General features: G+C 38.9%; 1 protein-coding gene across 1 annotated transcript in view; it reads right to left on the bottom strand.

The window, feature by feature from the left end:
- Window positions 1-19,625, bottom strand: part of CDK5RAP2 (CDK5 regulatory subunit associated protein 2) — a 70,909-nt gene that overhangs the window by 38,600 nt on the left and 12,684 nt on the right. The window contains exons 12-18 of the mRNA XM_021551487.3: window positions 18,894-19,112; window positions 13,326-13,496; window positions 12,432-12,605; window positions 7,362-7,459; window positions 4,043-4,173; window positions 2,337-2,452; window positions 754-882 (exon numbers count right to left, since the gene is read on the bottom strand). Coding sequence (XP_021407162.2) covers window positions 754-882; window positions 2,337-2,452; window positions 4,043-4,173; window positions 7,362-7,459; window positions 12,432-12,605; window positions 13,326-13,496; window positions 18,894-19,112 — 1,038 coding nt within the window. The remainder of the gene's footprint in view (window positions 1-753; window positions 883-2,336; window positions 2,453-4,042; window positions 4,174-7,361; window positions 7,460-12,431; window positions 12,606-13,325; window positions 13,497-18,893; window positions 19,113-19,625) is intronic.

Below are 19,625 nucleotides of genomic sequence, written 5' to 3'. Positions count from 1 at the left end.
ATACTTTCCAAGTATTACATTTCAAGTAATACTTTCCAATAATTTCCAGAACCTCCTGAACAACCTTCACCACTCACACACGTAGGGACCCAGCACCCAAAATGTTCCCAGTGCAAGGATTTTGCCAAGGCCTCTCCTTCCCCAGAGCTGAGGACAGTTCCAGCTCTGGGGAAATCCCAGCAAGGATTATTTCCTTGCAACTCTCAGCAACCACTACAGTGCTGGCCCCTTCTTCATGTACTTTTTTATTCTATATGAAGAAATAGCCACATGTGTAGGTGAGCTGAAGTGCTATTCCTTGGGTTTTGGCTAAACCTAACCCTTGTATTTTGAAGATGAATCATAGGTCTGAAGGAAATTTAAATAATTAGACACAGCCTGGGAATAACTATGCAATAGCAAACAGACTTTCAGGAATAACTAAAATGTTTTTTAAGATATTGCCTTCTTTGTAAAATTAACTATTTCCCTCCCTTCAACTGACAAAACAAATAGATCGCAGACCCAATTAATATTTAAATGAGTATGTTGCTTCCCTAAAATCAACTTGACACATCACTGAACACTTGCATTGAGGAGCTTCTCTGTCGTGCTAACATGTTAAAGTTGTTTACATCATTAATTTAAAAAGTTATTATAAGGAATTAGCAACCTCAGCCCCAAGGGCTTTACACTCCTGCACTGATGTAAACGACTCCACAAGGCAGATTAGATGTGAGAGCCAGACTCACTGCTTTAGAACAGAAAACCTACCTCTCTGTGGTTTAGCATTTCCAGTGCTTCCTTCCCTTGAGAATCCTTTGTGCAACACCCAGACTGTCTCACCTTAAGCTCTTGATTAATTGACTGCAGCTCTTTGACCATCAGGAGCAGGTCAGTAACCTAAATAACCAAAGGAAGAACAAGCAGAACTGGTAACATCCAAACTAGTAGGAAAACAAATGATGGCAGATAAATCTCCAGCTAAATGCAAGCTGCACAATTGGAAGCCTGGGTTTGTGTATCTGGTCCTGTGTTAATCTCCCCAGGTATGGAAACATGCTTCTCTATTTGTGAATTATTGCTCAAAGTACCTTCATTTGGAACACTGTAGTTCACAGGCAGTTATTAAGTTTAGATAACAAGTTTCACAACTCAGTAGCAAGAACAAACCTGAGGGCACCTCACACAAACAGCTGATTTGAAAAGAAACACTTAATGCAAGAAAAAACAGCACTACTGGAAAGAAGCAGCATTCAGGAACAAGCTGTTCTTCTCTCTCCAACCCCCTTTAAAAGCCACTCTCATTCTGAGCAGTTTCACAGACACAGAGTCTGTTGGGTACTTGGGTTCAAAACTCTCATGGCCAGAAATCCATGAAATGTATCAAGGCAATGTTTGGAGAAAAAAGTGAAATCTTTTGATCAGACCAGTTAATATACTTGGAAAACCAGGTCAGCTTTCAGTCACACCCCTTTTCCAGTAAGAAATTGCTTATAAATATCTTTTGTTAATGAGTGTCCCTGAGCCTTCTGAAGGGAACATGCTCAGAGATAAAAGTGGTGAAACCCCAGAATGACACTGGGACACAATCTGGGTTTTTTTTAGGGACACCTGCTCCAAGTAAGACAAACTTCCTTCCTTCAGACTACCCACCTCCAGAGCATGAGCACCTGCCTACAATTCAGCTGTCCCTGAGAAACAGAAAAACTTCACTTATGCTCACTCCCAACCAATCATATTCAAAATTATTCCTTGTCATGAACTGGTGCATGGATCAGATGTCTCTGCACAGGATCAGGAGAAAGATAAGAAGTTTCTGAATTCCAATACTCATTTATTGTTTGGTCTGCACATTTAATCTCTGTGAATTTCAGTTCTCCTTACACACAATAGAGAACTCACCTCAGGGTTATTTTATGACATGTCTTATTTACCAAAAGATTTGCAAATCCTGGGATGGAGTGTGCTGTACAGAATATAGAGTACAGACACCACCCCCTCCATGATTAATGTAGGTACATGAAATACACATTGTGGGATGCTCAAGGCAAAACCTTTCTTTGGAGTTGATGTAGATGAAGTCTGAAACTTGTACTGAGTCAAAACCTTGAGTGCAGGTGTCCAGGACCACAAAACCCTGGCTGCAAATCCCTCAGCTTTCAGCTGATTCTGAAACCCAAGGGTGTAACAAAGTCTAAATAGTTTATAAAAGGTGGGTCACAAACCACAGAGATGGCAGCTTCAAATCCTTTCAGAACTACCGAACTGTACCTAAATAAATGCTTCTGTGAGAGATACAGAAACAAAGCAGAATTAAGCCATTAGGAAGAGTAAATAATAAAAAAGATCAATACCTTTTTTTTAAGTTCTTCCAGAGACAGATGGTCTACCTGAAGGCTTAAATGGTCTTGTTCTCCTAAACAGATACTCATATAAGAAGTTTGATCTCCACAGAAAGAGAAAGTTTCATCTGCCAAAATAGCCAAGGACAGAGGTTAACACAGCACAGAATGCACAGGACGTTTCCAATAAGAACCTTCCAGTAAGTCTGTGGGAGGCCAGTTAGAATGTTTCATTCCCAAAATAAGCTTTCTGTTTAATTGAAAAAAATTTGTCCTCATATTTCTTTGTGCTTCTGTCACACAGACTTGCTGCATTTTCTGTGGCTGAATTTTCTGTGGTTATCAGCACGAGTTGTGAATGTAATTCTGAACTATAATTTACATATTTAGCATTACAATTAGAAAGAACTTTTAGGAAGCATAAGTTAGGCATGAATAGTTATTCTATTTTAACTATAGTTTTATGAGCATGGACTCAAGGTCTCAAGGAAAAATGCCAGGTTAGACAAAGTAAATTAACTTATTTTACTTTTGGGTCAAAATAATGCAGTAATTAACTGGATATAACTATTGGAAAATAGTTACTTATTCACTGCCTCTGTAACTGCAGGAATTATTTATGTTTCAATAAACACCTGTTTATTTACGATATAAACAACAGTCAATTCTATATATAAATCTCATTAGATAGGAAGAAAGCATAACTAAATTAGGACAAAGAAGAGACATGCAAATCCTGCTCCCAGTTCTGACACTGATCCCGTGGCTGCTGCAAGGACCCAAAAGTCACAAATCATTACTAATTTTTCAGCCTTTATTCCCAGCAGCCTCACCCTCAGCACAACAGCTCCTGAGGACCCTGGAGAATCCACAAGACCCTTTGGCCCACCCTGGTTGTTGATTATCTCTGGGCTTTTGAGGTTGGAAACTCTGAAACAGCTGAAGTTTACCTTTTGTCACTTATCAGAGCTGTCAAGTGATGCTAAAATTGAAAATCTAAGTTGAAAGGGGAAGTGAACAGGCTTTACTGTTATTTATATATCCCCTATGGGATAAAACAGAAACATCTTGTACATATGCAGTAAACTATTTAATGATACCCACTTATATTATTCTTTTCTATATCTAAGAATATACTAAAAACACCTCCCAAGACATACAGCAAAAAAGCCAGAAGCTAAGCTATATTTATAAGCTCTACTTTTTCTGAATTACTAAGTAACAGAACTTCTGGGTATTTTTTTTCTTTCTCTGGAAAAACTTCTGTTAGGAAGAGATTAGCAGTGCCTGAGCCACAAACTCTTTGGAAAGTAATTACACCCCATGGTCAGAAAGTGATCCCACAGGCACCGAGGGATTCCAAGGCAGGAATCTTTGACTTTTGTGGAAAACAGTAAATTCTGTGAGTACAAAGCTGTAGGGAGCATGAAATGATCCCTGCAGTAGAATTGCCATGGAATTTCTAACATTTGCTGCATGGAAAGAGAGAAACTGTCCCTCTGTATGTGCCCTGATTGCTCCAAGACATTCTGTTACAAATCCACCTAATCAGCTGCAGTATAAAAAGTCAAAAAGGAATCTTTTCACATCTTTCAAAAATAAGTATTTTCACACCTTTTTTATTCTCAAATATTTTTTCTCCATGCCAGCAAACTGACTGTAATAAAACCACTTTCCTTTTGTGCAAGAGGAAGGTTGGGCTCGGCATGGATACAAACCTTTGTGATTTTTCATGTCCTTAATCTGATCTTGTAAGATCTTCTGGAGATTCCTGTTACCTAAAACATCTTCTTCCAGTTGTTTTCTCAACATGAAAATGTTGTTCAGTTCCACTTGCAAGCTATTTATACTGGGAAAAAAAAAAAAAAAAAAAAAAAAAAAAAGAACAAATACATCTCTGAGATTCAATTCAAAACATTCTGGTGTGCACTGTTTTTTTTTCTCCACGCAGGCTTGCACCCATTTCCCATTCCCCATGGCTGGGTTTCATCCCACACTTCCATCACTCTGATGCATAAGCACAAACAAATCCCTACATAGAAAGAGGAGATTAAATGTTTATATACATAGCATTTTCCTGCTCTTTTGGGCTCTGCTGCCTAAATCAGCTTCCCCATGACAGAGCTCTTCTAGCAGCCTCTTTCTGAACAGTTCTTTTTAAGGAAAATCTAAATTACTATCTTCTAAAAACTATGCCAGAAAAACATCATTATCACATAATGCTGATGGCTTTGTGTATTCCATTATGTGGTGACCATGGAAACTTTGTTCCCTTGCCACAGAGCTGCACCAGATAATCTAATCCTGCACTTAGGAAAAATATCAAAAGATCCTGTTTCATTGAAAATAGGACCCAGACACAACTAACTGCTTTATTTCTTCATTTATCCACAGTCTGTAAAAAGACTCCTTGAGTTCTAAATTGTCTCAGTTGTCTCAGTTACCACAATGGGGGTATAAATGTGCAAACTTTGAATTTATAATTTGTTGTGGTGAATTAATCTTTAAGCATCTTTGCTTCTGGAGCTCTTCAGCACCAGCTGCCCCTCAGGCCCCAGAATCAGCTGCCCCTTGCTACATTTTCCCACACCCTTCAACTACACCAACAAGGCAGTTCTGATCAATCTGTAAAAATATTTCAGTGCTGAAAATAAACCAACCTGAAATTGCAAGAGAATGAAATAAATTTGATTTAATAAAAAACAAATAAGAAGGTGTTACTGAACTCTTCGTATTATTTATTTGTGCATTTATTTCACTTAGTGTTTTAAGATAAATTAAGCTGCTGCAGAATTTCCAAGCCACTGCACTAAATGACAGAGAATTCAAGGATCTTTAAAAAAATTTCAATCCACCTGATGGGAGACTGTGCAGGAACACAGAGCACATCACACTTGCATGAGAATAACAGAGTATTGCAGATGCACATTAATTAAAAGGCTACATGTATGAAAAGCCTCCCAGTCTGTCTCCTGACAAGTGTGCTGTTGTCAGGGGATCCTGCACAAGGAATTCTGCTTTAACCAATTCTTCCTCATACAAGAGCTTCTTTGAAGTGAGAGCTCTCTTAAATGCTCAACAAAAAAAAAAGATTAAGAATAAAACAAAACCAACACATGACTAGAAGCCACATAAGCACATTTTCTCATTTTCATGAGTTTTATAAGAACAGGCACTGATTCCCCTCTTGGAGAGAGAAGGAATGTCTTTGGTCCTGACATCCAGTAGCTCATTTTGAAAAATAAGCACCCAGGTTGCTTAAAATAAATAACGCCTAAAAGAAGATGTCAGCAAGAAAACAGATGTTTGCCCAAAATCCATGTCACTGCTGATGGCAATTAAACCCAGCTTCCTCATCTGTGTATCTGCAGGGCTTGTTTACCCATTCCCCAGAAATTTAAGATTCAAGTCTTGATGAAGTTTCCAGCCCCCAAAAGTGAGAGATGGAGGAATAAGAGCAGCTCCAAGCCCTGGCTCATTGCGCTCCTCTGCTGCTGTGGCACAACAGGCACTGACTGCTCCATGCATCCCAAGATCCCACCTCAGGATCAGGACTTGTCGCTGCTGAGGCAGGATGGGCATGAGAAGACTTTGATTAGAAGGTTGCTGAGAGTAAAAATCTGGTCTATTTAAAATATATTGTTTTTTCATATAGAGTTTTGTGAGGATTAATTTTATTGGTTTTGAAGTGAAAATAATATTATTGGTATAAAGTGTTTGATGTATAGTGATAGAACTTAATTATAAATAATGTGAATAATAAGAGAGATAAAGAATTATTTATATTCTTTTCTAACTCTTTCCCAGGCTTCTGCCTGGCTAGAAACTCTCAGTTTCTCTCTTTGACTGACTCTGAGACCCACAAGGACTAACCATCCTGATCCTACAGAATTTGATTGCAAAGGCCCAGTGATTCCACCTGCAGTTGAGGGTTTCCTTGTTTGGAAGGCATTCTAGGAACAGGCAGGTTCAGACCATGCTGCTTTGCTGTTGTTGCTGCACAGATGTGGAGCCCCTCGCAGAGCAGGAGCCACTGCCAGCTCCCACTCTTCATGTGAAATCAGTAATCATCTCCAGAAGCTGACTACTAGCATTATTTTTTTAGTATTTTTAGTATATTTAGTATTGTGCTGTGGCCAAGCACAAGCTGGCATTGCTGCTGAGTGATTAACTCACACACAAATCTCATCTAGTCTAGTGCTACTTCTCTTTATGGTTTCCAAACTATAGTGGTCTATAAAACAACTGCAAAATATAAATAAACATTCCTCCAAAGCTGGCAGGTATAAGCCATTGCTTTCAGAAGCTGGCTCTGAAATGTTTTAAATTCTTCATTAAGAAATTTGCAATTACAACAGTAAATTTTGTATAAAACATTTAAATTTCATTTGTCTACAGACTAAGAATTTTCTTTATCATAATGTCTCCTCCTCAACTGCCAAGAAACAACAGGATACAGAGTAGGCTGAAGATTTCTTTCTAAATTGTTGGGTTCTTTGATTTTAAAAGGTTAAAAACCACTTGCTCCTGCCACTCAGTCCAGTGCTTTACATTGAAAGAGTACTATGCAAACTTCAATTACTTTGTTTTGTTTAACCTTCTCCCAAATCTTGCATATTTATATTCTCATCAAAATTCTCAGTGTCACTTTTAAGATAAGCATTATCTATATTTTAGGAGTAAAAAATGCCAAATTGTCCATTGCATGAAAGTTCACTGCAATTTGGTTTTACAACAGACGACAAAAACCAAGACCTAAGTATGGAAAATCCAGCTGCTCACTTTGATACCTAAAAACAGGAAACAGGGCTCATTTGAGATTCCAATCTGAAAAGAAACATTTTCAGAAACATTTAAGTAATTTAGATAATAGAAACTCACATAAATATTTCTCTTTGGAGACTACATCAGAGAGCTTATAAACAACTGGCCAGAACAAACTAATCTCCAGTAAAGCTGCACATTTTTTTCACAACTTCTGACTTTTGCCCTTTGAATTCAGATTATCCTCAAAACAGAAGCAACAGAAGCACTTACCTATCTGACTCCTTGAAGGTCTTCACTAGAGTAGAATAAATATTCTGTTCTTTCCTTAAAGCAAGGATCAGCTTCTCATATTCAGCTTCTTTATTTTCCTAAATGAAAAGAAGAACATGCTGTGCTTACAAGGTGATTTTCATGTCTATGGCCATGTGTGTGCTTGTGTCCTGAAGCACTTGTGAAAGAAGCTGAAATCCCAGTTTTCTGAACAGGATCACCAGTGCCCAACATGGATCTGAGAACCATTCACTGTCCTTAAATCCAGCTGTTACTGAAGGAGGCAAAGACTGTTTCACCCTGAGTGAATCACACATCCCAACAGTGCTCCAGAATTTTTCTCACAGCCTCAGAAGTTTTTTGCATCCCCAGTGAAAGCACCTTCATTCCCAAAGTTCCAAAAACCAGGAACAGCCTGGCAGGCAGCTATCCCAGAGGAGGGGAAGGGGAGCAAACAAGCCAAAGCTCCAAGCACACATTTTAGAACAAGTCCTCTTTGTGTTCTGGATAAAATTGGCTTTTTTGGGGTCAGGAGATCCAGCAAATTCTGTTCCAACTCTGAACAAGAAGGATTATATTGAACCTCAAATAAAGGATGAATATATCAGACATTCCATAAGTCAGTTTTTTGCACACTACAAGCTGCTGCTTCATTCATGTGAAGAAAATGGCTTATCTGCAGTCTTGCTCACAGAAAGAATGATATTATAATTATAAGAATAAACATAAACTCTTATGATACATTCTCAGTAAGGATCCACTAATTTCCCCAGACTTTTTTCATTCCAAAACAGCCAGACAGTCACTTTTTCAGCAGGAAGTAAAAAATACAGCTATTTAATGGAGTATTTTCTTGAACTTACTATGTAAAAGTATCTAAGATATCAGTCATTTCCAAAGAGAAAATAACTGGGATATTACAACAAATTTAGATGTATTAATATCAGGCACAAATTCTGCCTCTGTTAAAGACTTTTTGGTTCTCTCCATTTTCTATTTTGACGGAAAACTGAAAGGAGGAACAAAAAAGGTGCCACAGCTGAGGGGGAATTTCAGCTAAGGGAACTCTTAAGAGATACTAAATCATTAGTGAACAGATCATTAACAAGGAAGAAACCTGCACCCAGGAGTTTTAAGCAGCTGTTATTATTCCAACTGCAATTCCTAAGGAGGAAATTGCAACCAAAAAAAAAATCAGCTACAGTAGAATCTCGTTAATTCACACTAAAGATGCAAAGACTGCTAATTTGAACAATTCAGTGTTCTGCAAAGTAAACAGCACAAAAGCAAGGACAACCGGTGTTTACTTTTAATTATTTACACTCTTACGTCACAATATGCCAGCAAATATGCTAAATAATATTTTGAAAGTGTAATCAAGCTGTGATCAGGTGATTCCAGTTAAGGTAACCTGCCTGGCAGGTCCTGCTGCAGCTTCTACCACTGATGCTCCACTTTGAAGAAGTGACCTTGCCTTTGGACAATGCTCCATGTCCAGCTGCCATCATCCTCCTTGAGAAAATCTCGTTAATGACTGACATATTATTAAAGAAATGAAAAAGCTTTCTCCACCATTACTGTGTACCACTCTAATTATTTTAACTTTGCCCGATGCTTTTAGAAACCTTGACACACCAGGCTGCAAACAACACAAAAACAGAAAAGAAAAGTACCTTCAAAAGCAGCTCGTTTGTTCAATGATCTGTACACCATGATGCACTGATGGAGTTGGGGAGTGATTCAAAAATTTAACAGTACCTAAAGGCTGCATCTAAGAGACATTCCAAGGTTTTAGTGCAATTTAGACATTAAATACTATTCTGTATCAAAGTGCAAACTCCTGAGCTTCACATCGAATTTATTATCTAGATGAACAGAGGAAGAGCTCCCAGCAAAGCTGCTGATTGAGCTTGAAGAAACACAAAAACAGATGGAGGTGGGTGATCCAGAGGCCAGTAATAATCTCATAAAAAATGTTAAAAAGTAGATCTTGCAGCCTAAATTAAGGAGTCTTACCAATGTGCTGGAATCTCAGCCTTTCAAGAACAGACATTAAGCAAAAAATACATGGGTTGTAATTTAAGTTGGAAAAGTTTGATCACAAACACTGACCAATGACGTAGAAAGCAACAGGAAAAAAAATAATCTTTTCACTTAATTTAGTTATTTCACAGTCTGCTAAAAGTTCTGGTGAACTCTTCCATATGTCTGATCCAAACCTTGCAATTATTACTGAAGACACTACAGAACTCTATCCTAATTAAAGCTCTTCCTGAAGCCCTGGCAGAGCAATGTCACTGTGCAGAGTTAGGGAGCACAAATGAAGGAAAGAACGGCTGCTGCATGAACAAAGCAGGGCCACACACAAACCCTGTTCCACTTCCCTGTTCCTTTTAGGATTCATATGTTGAATTCTCCATTTGTACCAAAATCTCAGTAATCTCATGAAATCCTCCCAACTCTTTCTGTGTAACAGGAGACATGAGCTGTTTCTTAATTCCAAATGTCACAGGCTATATACAAATTATTAAATTCTAAATTCAACTACCTAGGTAAAGGTTAGCAAAATCACGAGGAAGTGTTCCTGATTTTTTCAGAATCTTTCATGAATAATAAGGATGAGAAGATGCAGCATGAACATGCCTTTTTTTTGTACATTATTACTGTCATTTCTAAATAACGCGTAGGAGTGAATTATTTCAATCAACTCCCCGACGGTACACAAAACATAAGGCAGCTCTGTAACTTAAATAGACTGTAATGCTGTGGGAGTTAATGAAACATTAAACCTCTTGACACATGGTGTGAGGGAAAATGTGTTAGAGGAGATAGCTGCAAGACATCCAGGACCATATTGCAGTGAAGGATTTATATTCCCGTGAAAGGAGGCAATCTAATATGTTAAAGTCTATATTTAAGTGTGAAATACTATTCTGAAGCAGCAGTGGTGGAAAACATAACTTATTTTCATTAAAGGTTCCCTAGATTGTAAGCAATGAAAGTAAAAGTTTTATACCCCCACAATAAATAACTTATTGGCAACGTCACAAGAATATCTGGTTGCCTCACGGAATGTTCTCCTGCTTCCAACAACCCTCAGGATCATTTTAAAATCTCTGAAGGTTAAAGGATAAATGACTGAGAGAAGGATATTATCTATACCTCCTCACTGATCCATCCATTCATCCATCACTAGAATTTGGCCATTTCTTCAAACTTCTAAATTCCTTGTCTGTAAAATACATTTAACTCAGACTTCAGAGATCCTCGAGTCACAAGTTGCCACACTCCCCTAATTATCAATGCCTCACTCACTCTCTCTAGACCATGACAGTGGCTCAAAAATCCAAACTCCAAAATTAGAACCTGTAATTTATCTTTCCTGGCCTGGCCAAGGCACCCAGCAGAGCTCTGTGTGTTGGTTGCTTTAAAATTTATCATTATATTAAAATAGAGTACAAAGATATGCTGAAAGAGAGAAAAGTTCTGTATCTCTCCAATCAATTTCTTCAACTTTAAAAGATCAGTGAGGCTGAAGAGCCTGGTGTCTCTCCCCTCTGGTGGGGAGGATCTAGCTATGATTTGTTGAGAGTCAGTGCAGCACAGCAAAGCCATCCAAGAGTGCCAGGCAGCCAATGAGAGCAGAGCTCTGGCTAATCTGTGTCCAAAAACTGGTGATTAATATGCCCAAGTGGGTCCTCACAGGAGATAGGTGACACAGAGGTTGAGCTGAGAGGACAATGGGCTGTGATTAGCTATTGTTCAGTCCCTGAGTGCACAGCAGCAGAGAATGGGCTGTGATTAGAAGGTGGCTCTGGGTGATTACCTGCACTGCCTGCCACTGCTCCTGCCCTGCTTCTCCACCTAAACCCAGCGAGGGCTGCACAGGCAAGTCACTGTTTGATTTCCAGTCATTCCCTGTGATTTTCCATCCTAGGTCCCTTTGTGACAGAACTTAGGTGCTTGCACTGCAGTTTGTTGCGCAGAAGGAGAATTTTCCCCCCAGCCTTTCCCAGACCATTTTCTGTGTCTTCACATTCCCATACAGTGGGATAAATCCTCACTGCTGCCCAGGCAAACAGGGCTGCAGCTCCTTTTCTCTGAGCTGGTCACATAACCAGGACTCCACACGTTCTTGTCTCTCCCATGGTTAATTATAGTGCCCATCACATTCATCATCTCACCACCAGACTGTTCAGAATGTGACCCAAAACACTGCATTTATGTTTCCTTTGCCATTGGCTCCCTTTATTTTGAGCTTCCTTGAGAAAATCTCATTAATGACTGACATATTATTAAAGAAATGAAAAAGCTTTCTCCACCATTACTGTGTACCACTCTAATTATTTTAACTTTGCCTGATGCTTTTAGAAACCTTAGCACACCAGGCTGCAAACAACACAAAAACAGAATAGAAATGTACCTTCAAAAGTAGCTCATTTGTTCAATGATGCACTGATGGAGTCAAGGAGTGATTCAAAAATTTAACAGTATCTGACTTCTTTTTGCTAGAACAGAATGGATGGTAAAGAGAGAGGGAAGTACTTCTAAAACTAGAATTTGACCTCTCACTTCAAGTACAAGTCTTTTCAATTCATGGCATCAAATAAAATAATGGGCACATATTGCTCATCCTTTTTTAATATACATATTTTTGTACAAGTTCTTCTTTGCTTTAAAGCAGTTTTCTTCTTGCCCTGGACACATTTTCACTCCTACCTGTATTTATCCTCACATTCCATTTATCTCCTGTGGTCACCAGCTCTGTGCAATCTTCCCCCTTATCTATCCAAAGTACACAAACTCTTCTCTGCACCTCTCTCCAAAAATGCAGATATCCTCCCACTCAGTGAATTATGTCTGCCCTAACCACCAAAAATACCTATCTCTTTATGGCAGGCAAAACATCTGAAAGTAGGAGAATTTAGTGATGCCATATAAATTCATCAGAGCACAACACATGGTGAATTACAACATGTATTAGTCCACAGCTTTGAAGCCAAAGTCAAAATTCTCTTCAATCTGAAGTTAAGGTACTTACCTAAAAATGACCAGTTATGCAAAACTCACCTCCAGCTCTCTGACTATCTTGATAATTGACTGTTGAGTCTGTGCAGCACATTTCTCCTCTACTAAGCCCTCATTTTTCAGTTGAAGTTCTTCATTAGCTCTTAAAAGGTTCTTGCACTTATTCTGGAGCTCCTGCAGCTCTGCATCCTTTTCTTTAACTGTTCCATCAAGTCTCTAACAAAAGTAAACAGGCAGTTTTACATTATTTACTCTAATTTTAAACTGCAAAATATAAAACCTAACAAAATACAGGAGAATATCCAAGGATGACCTGGAACATGTTATCCATGTGCCTTGCACAGAGAGCTCAGTTTAAGACACCAGAAACAAAACCAAAAGATACACAGCTCTCCCCATCTATGCAAACTTCTCAGGACTGAAAAATGAAGTCAAGGCATGCACCTTTGTCTCCAGGTACAGAGCAACCTCAACTCCTACTCTGCATTGCTGGCTGAATACAATCACTACTTTTTTTTTTACTCTGTGAAAACTGAGCAGGGGCCTGTTACCATTCAGGCAGGAACCTTCTCATACAGGTCATAAAGATAAAATATTTCAGTATCTATACCTATTCCTCAATTTCCACTTTGTGCACAATAAACTGAAAATAATGAGCACTTCAGAGCTTTTACAACAGTGACAATCCTACATAAGTATTAGTAAAGCTTTCTTCCCCCTCTGTCCACACGCTTCACAAAACCCTAACAAGAAATCCTGGTGAATGCCACACACTCTGTAATTATAGATCTGTTCTGCAAATACGGTATTATGAGAAGTGAAGGATTATCATCAAAATCAACAATAAGTCCAACTACAAATGTGACTTTGTAATAATTCCCCATACAAAATCAAATGATAACTTTCCATTTTTCATTTCAGAGTATGTCTACCTACCTCAAGCAGCAGATCCTTGTGATTGACACTGTCTGTCAGCTGCCTTATAACAAGTTCTTGGCTCTGCAGCTTCTGATTGCTTTCACTCAAAAGAATATTGTAATGGTGTTCAGCTGCTTTTTCTTTCTCAGTCATTTCACCATGTAATTTCTCTAGTTGATTTCTAAGGTCCTACAAAAAAAAAAAAAAAAAGAAACTGAATATGCAGCAAATCAACCTTAAAGATAGTTTAAGACTAACAATCCACACTATCACTGAAGAATGTACTGAAGCCACTTTCTCTTGCCATCAATGAATACAATTAAAGAAAGAACAACTTTCAGATAAGATGTCAGTATTTTCTTCCATAAATCTAGGTTGTTGTTTACATGCTTTACATACAGAATGGCTGGTCTCCAAGGCTGTTGGGAATATTATGCACATAGATGTTATCAGAATGAACATTCACTTCTGAGTCAATTTACTCCCTGGCTAGAAATAGGAGAAAACTGCTTACAGGTGATTCAGTTTGTCATTTGCCTTTTTTTCTCATCCCACCATGAAAATTGTTGCACACTAGTTACTTTGGCATCAAACAAAAGGTCAGAAATATTAACTTTTTTTTTCTTTTGACAAGAACTCAAACTACAAATGATCAACCAGGTCAGCCTCATGGTCAGAAGGGATGAACAGAACTTGATCTTGACTCTGGCTCTGTTAATTACTTCCTGCACTTCCAAGATTAGCTGCATTACCTTCACATCTTAGCTTCCCACCGGAGAAATGTGGACATTCTTCTCCTAAACCATAGGAACAACCTCTTTCAATAACTTCTACACAGCAGCAAGTCCCAAAGACTCCAAGATCTGTTAGGACCAACATGAAATGCTGCAATGGAAGAGCAGCAGCTCCTGGGCTTCATCAACCACAATCACAGCTCTCTTCTGCAGCCCTACAGATCTGCCCCACTCCAGCTGAAAATCCACCCCTGAAAACACAGGTTTGCAAAGTCTGGCCACCTGACAAAGCCTTGACTCCCAAGAAGTAACACCAAACAATTCCTATTCCTTACATGCTGCTAGGCACCAGCACAATCACTACATCTATGTGAATACATGAGATTATTAGCATGGAAATTATAGTCAGCTCCCAGTTAGAGTGGAAAATATTTAAGAGCACAGGGCAGCATGAAAATTTCCAACGTGGCTTCTCTGTCCTTCCTCCTTCTCTCCCACCACCACTGTTCTGGTCACTTCCAACATTTTTGCTGGCTGGCTGGGGAGTTTCCACAATGTCAATTGAAGGAGGCAAAGCTTGCAGAGACACCAGACTCATTTTCTCCTCTGCCTCTACTGCACAGGTTGTATGGAAGACAGAGAGGTAGAAACTTGTAACACAGGAGTTGTTGCCTAAAATTAAACAATTAAAACTTACAGGAGACTTAATACTATCTAAACTTCTGTTCAGACCCAAAGAACCAGGTAACACAGCCTACACCTTCAAATAAATGTTTGCTATTTATTCCCCAAAAGGGCCCATTTGTGAAGTAGCATGAGCCCTTTAAATAGTTTGCACATATGGTAGTCACTTATAAATTTTATTTTTACCTCCAGTGGGATTTAAAATTTAATAGTTGTTTCTTATTCTAAGTCCAAAGAAATAGCACTAGTGACATTTTAATTGTACTCTCTTTACAAACTGTTTTATGCCCTTTTCTTGAGTTAATTACCTTGCTTCATGCAGGTTCACATCAAATCCTTAACATCACTTTATTACTTCAGTGTTTTATTTGTTTATTTTGCACATTAAATGCAAAATGTCATTTACAAAGCCTTTTGGTTTACTTTCTTCATTTTAGCTTCATCTCCAGGATTCAGCTAAGAAACACCTAACAGCTTCCAAAACCCTCTCAAATATTATTCAAAGAATGATTACACCCCATCCCTCAATTCTACAAACTCATTTTTTTCAGGAGCAAAAGAACCACTTGCTTTTTCAGGAGCAAAAGAACCATGTTGATAGTGATGCTTGACTAAGAAAACTGAAGAACAGCAGAATCAGGTCCAAGTTTTGTCTAGATACCCAAACCCTCCAATATGTTCCTGTTTTTCCCTAACTGCTGCCTATAAATACAAACTGCAGTGGGAAGTAGTGCAAGCTCTGATAATTGCAAAGGCTTTTGGCTCCAAGTTGTGGAGCTCTTCAAGTGGGTCACGTTAAGCCTATTCCCACACAGCACTGGAATTGGAAGCAAAGGATCAACAGCACTGATATCACATTCCCTGTGCTGCAAAGGTCACTCCTTGGCTTTTTAAATGTTATTTTTATACCATCACGTTGCTGAGCAGCTTTAACTGACACATCACCTGTAATTAAACTTCAGGAGACTTTTCAGCTGGCCTGCAACTTTAAGTGACCAACATTGTGACTCTTAATGAAAACCATACGGTTGAAGAGGACAGACATGCAGAGTTAGAAAGATGCTGCTGCAACAACTGTACTCAACCTGTTACCTCATCCTGCTGGTGCACAGCACCTGTCAGGTACAGAAACCACGTTTCTGCCTTAAAACAGCACAATTCTGTAATGGCCAGGTTTATGGGAAGAGCTGGACCGACAAGGGATGTAATTGTGGAAAAAGTAGAACAGCCGGTGTGAGACTTGCAATTTGCACATAACTTTGCCTGTGCTATTTTGCCCCCAGAACTCCCTAAATCCTTCCTAAGGCAAGCTAAAGGTGAGACTGAAAATTACCTTCTTTGCACGAGCTGGAATTCTGTAACACACCAAACTATCCATCATTGTAGCAGGTTGCTTGAACTCATTGACCACTCAAATTGTCTGGGAGAAAATCTATTGGTTTCTATACATTGACTTGCAAGGGTAATATAGTACCTACAGCTCTCAGAGCATAAACTTTGCAATTCTCTCTGCCAACCTTTTCCCCAAGAGACCTTCCTATGATTAATGATAGCTGAACTAAGAAAAATGAATGTGAAACATTCTAATATAGAAGACTGGAGCAGATGCCTCCCCCTCCTTGTCAGATGAAAACCAGTTTGGTGAATAATTAAGTTGTGAAGATCCAAAACTTTCCTCTCAGGCTAAACTACAGCTAGGAAGACTAAATAATAAATTCTGCCTAATGAGTTATTATGCATTTCCCCAACCAACTGATCAAACATGAATATCTAGTAAATACACTTTAACTGTCTACATTTAGGCCTGGAGAGAGAATGGATATGTGAAGTGTTTAGTCATGTAAATTTGAACAAACTTCTCAAGGAAGAAGCAGTCCATCCCTGTTACAGGCACAGTACCATGATAGCCATGAACATCAAGGATGAGATGTTTATTCCTCACCAATAGTGTGTAAAAATAAAAGTCCAAAGTTTCTTATTCCAAAGAGCTTTAAATTATGTTTAACAGCATCTTGATAGCGATGCTTAACAACAGTTTTTGGAAAGTACAGAACTGAAAGAGCTTTTAAAAGCTCTTTCAGATACATTTTAAAGTGCCATCCTAAGGCAGAAACATGGTTCAAGAACATCTACAACCATTAATCCAGGAAACTCCTAATATTGGACCAAGACTGTGATCTGGATGATCAGCTCACTAGTAACAGTCTTATTTGATTTAGTTTCACCTTCTTCCCTTCCAGGACAGTAATGCCCAATACATGTCCAGACAAACTGGGTTTACAGCAGGCTGAGAAATACATTTTAGGGGGGTTGTTTGTTGGGGTGTTTGGGGGTTTTTTAGTGAATAGATACAAAAATTAGCATTACCCCAGTTACAGTACATGCAAATTTCCCTGAGAATGAGTGAAGAGCTAGGGCAGCAGTTCATTACAGATGTTGAGGCCATTTTCTACAATTTTTACACTTTTTTGCTAACTTTATTCCAACAAAATAGAAACGCTGATGAATAGGCATCTTGGAGCATAAATAGAACTGAGTTTTTAAGACTGCCTCATAAAAAGTTTGCAGCAGATCACCGAAACAGTCTCCTCTTTGTCAAAGAGCAAAATCTCACAGCATATTGTTTAACTCCCACATATCTACTACTTAATGGGCAACACTTCACAGGCAATGTGGTTCTATCCAATGTACTTGCAGCTCTGAAATTGAAGCAGCTGTTCCGCAAGGAGTAGGAAATAGGTTAGGGATATAATTTTTATAAGACTGCTCATCTTTTGGCAGGAATGATTTTCCCTAAGGAGCTCATAATTTACATGAAAAACTTGGACATAATGGAGTCAAATAGGACTTCTGTAATCCAGCTAACTTCAAATCCCCTGGCAACTCCCTCTTCAGTCCTATTTTTCCTGTCTTTCCTGTACAGTTACATCCTAGCTGCCCTGAAAGAAGAAAAAAATCTGAATAGAGAAGACAGTTAAATATAAAATACTTCAAATCAATAAATGTTCTTTGTGGCTGTTTTACTGACAGCAGCGATCTGTTCTCGCTCTCCTTAACCTCAACGCCCCAAAGAAATCTCAAAGCACACCAAAGATAGAGATTTTGTGACGGCAGCCAAACCACAGTTGACAATCAAACAAAAATGCTTTAAATTGGGAGTAGGAGGGGGGAGAGGAACTTAATTTATTTGTAGGTAAAGAGACCCCTCTGCTGGTTTCAAGGAATAGTGCAGGAGCAGCAATTTCCATGTCTCCCTGCTTTATTAAGGTCCTTATTTAATAATGGAACCAAAACATCTAGTGAATAAAGACAGGCTCATTAAATCTTTTATGTAATTTAATATAGCAGGAGACTAATCCCTAACTGAGGAGGATCAGACTCTGGATGCAAGCAGGACGCTGCTCATTATGCAAATGCTGTCCTTGTGGAAGCAATGGTGAGAAGATTTTAGCAAAATCCACATGACAAAGCATTCAGGTGAGAAATGGTTTGTGTCAAAGCCTCAGCAGAAGGTGCATCCTTTTTCCAAATGAAGAAAAGGAGAAACTTCAAATTGGTCATTCACTTTGTTGCATCAGCTGTGAGTGCTGGGAGCAGGAGAGCTTATCTGAATGCCCACAGCAAGGTAAAAACCCTCAAGAGAATATGAAGCAGCGGAATTAATGAACAGCACCTCATTTTTATGTTAAACTGTGATCAATTAATCCTGTGCTTTGGGTCTTTTACAAGCAGAAGTTATTTAATATACAGCCTTTACAGTGACCCTGCTAGGACAGCAGGCTGAGGTTTGGCTCCAGGTCACAATTAGAAGAAATCTTAAGTAGTGAAATTTAAGATAATCTATAGACATGCACGAAGAAAAATATGGCAGAAATCTGAACATACATCATCAGAATTCTCCCATCAGAAAAACTGGAATCAACAGTAACCATTTATCACTTTTAAAGGTTAATGTTTTTTTTTCCTAGGATCTAATTATCAAAATTATATATAAAATATTATTCTGTGCAGATTATGTGCCAGAATTTTCCTCAGTCTTCACACACAGCAAAAAGTGGTTTTCCATCCCAAAAGTTAATTTAAAAACCTAATTTTGTTAGAAAAGGACCCGCTAAAGCACTGAATGATTTCTAGACTTTAGGAAAGAAAGGAAAAACGTGATAATAACATTAATGGTTTTGTCACTTCTGCTCTTCTGCAGCTGTGCTTCATCCAGCTCCTTCTCCATTTTCTCTCTTTCCAAATTCAGATCACTCAGCTCTTGACCAGTGACTTTAATTATCCTCTGCAGCCTGCGGTTCTCAGCGTCCTTTGTGAGGTTCTCCGAGCGCAGCTCTGCCAGCAGGGTCTCCTTCTCCATCAGCAGAGCCTGATAATCTGCAGCACCCTGAAACACAGAGCAGCATTCAGGCTCCAGAAGGGGGTTTTGTGGAGCCTGGGAGTCTTTATTCCCACTGCATCCCACAGCCCTGCCCCTCTTGGCAGTGTTTCAGAATTGGGGTGCAAAGACACGGTGAAATGACAAAACAGGGGTAGTGTAATACTAAAAACTTCCTCTACTGATGTAACAAAACTTTCTGTGATATCCAGTGCAGGCTGAGGAAGTCTCAGGTGACAAAGAATGAGACAAAGGTTGACATGCAAAGAGTCCACAGTGCAGACAAGGTCATGGCAGTATTATTGATTCACAGAGCTTTAATTACATCAAACTATTTCTGGAGTAGAGTCCGATTTCAATCTGGACTAGGCAGGAAGTTATTGAGTCTTTCATGGCATCACAGAATTAAGGCTGGAAAAGACCTTTAACATGGAGTCCAGATGCCAACCTGTGGCAAGCCCATTTCTCTCACTCCCAGGATTTTTCATAAAGGTGCACAGATAGAAATGAAAGAGAAAACAA

This window comes from Lonchura striata, chromosome 22, assembly GCF_046129695.1.
Source record: "Lonchura striata isolate bLonStr1 chromosome 22, bLonStr1.mat, whole genome shotgun sequence".
Classification (NCBI taxonomy): domain Eukaryota; kingdom Metazoa; phylum Chordata; class Aves; order Passeriformes; family Estrildidae; genus Lonchura; species Lonchura striata.
Note: the sequence above shows the minus strand (reverse complement) of the source record. Positions and strands in the feature narration are given on the sequence as shown.